The sequence below is a fragment of the Octopus bimaculoides genome, chromosome 11 (genome assembly GCF_001194135.2).
Source record: "Octopus bimaculoides isolate UCB-OBI-ISO-001 chromosome 11, ASM119413v2, whole genome shotgun sequence".
In the NCBI taxonomy this organism is placed as follows: Eukaryota; Metazoa; Mollusca; class Cephalopoda; order Octopoda; family Octopodidae; genus Octopus; species Octopus bimaculoides.
Genome location: NC_068991.1, coordinates 18,539,067 through 18,539,667, shown reverse-complemented (window position 1 = coordinate 18,539,667; position 601 = coordinate 18,539,067). Strand labels below are relative to the sequence as shown.

General features: G+C 30.8%; 1 protein-coding gene across 3 annotated transcripts in view; it reads right to left on the bottom strand.

The window, feature by feature from the left end:
• Positions 1-601, bottom strand: part of LOC106881385 (probable 3-hydroxybutyryl-CoA dehydrogenase) — a 44,871-nt gene that overhangs the window by 14,108 nt on the left and 30,162 nt on the right. For all 3 annotated transcript variants that reach the window (XM_014931756.2, XM_014931757.2, XM_014931758.2), the window contains exon 5: positions 278-374. In XM_014931756.2, coding sequence (XP_014787242.1) covers positions 278-374 — 97 coding nt within the window. The remainder of the gene's footprint in view (positions 1-277; positions 375-601) is intronic.

Here is a 601-nt window from a genome sequence, read left to right as displayed (position 1 = left end):
GGAAGGGGAGGAGGTCATAATGATGATGATGATGATGACTGACGAGGGAATATGGTTTTATCCACACATATATAGTCACAAATTCACACAGATTATAATTTTTTTTTTCTATTTTTCAAATAAGTGTTTATTGCTACATTGTCAACACGTCACCAACAGGTTAAGTGACAAGCATAGAAATGAAATACCTTGTCCATTCTTGAAGCAAACAATTGACTGCTATTGAAAATAGAAAGAACTATGTTAGAAACGTGACTGAAACTTGTTGTGGCCTTACCTTTTTCAATAGTTTCAGGTGAAGTCTGCTGGCTCAGAGTGATCTCAACTTCAGGTATATAATAGACAGGGTATAGAAACCTTAAACCAATCATTTGCTGTGAAAGAAAGTAATAGAAACATGTGAAAACATAAACAAAAAGTTGATATTTACTGAACATATTAATCTGGTCAACATTCCATTGCAATGTATGTCTTCCAACTAACATCAGTTATGTATATAAGTTGTTCTTTTGGATGAGTTTAATTTTAAATCAGATTAAATGATTATCTTCATTTATACGTATATAAGATTCTGATTTTAATTATTTTTAATTGATGAAAT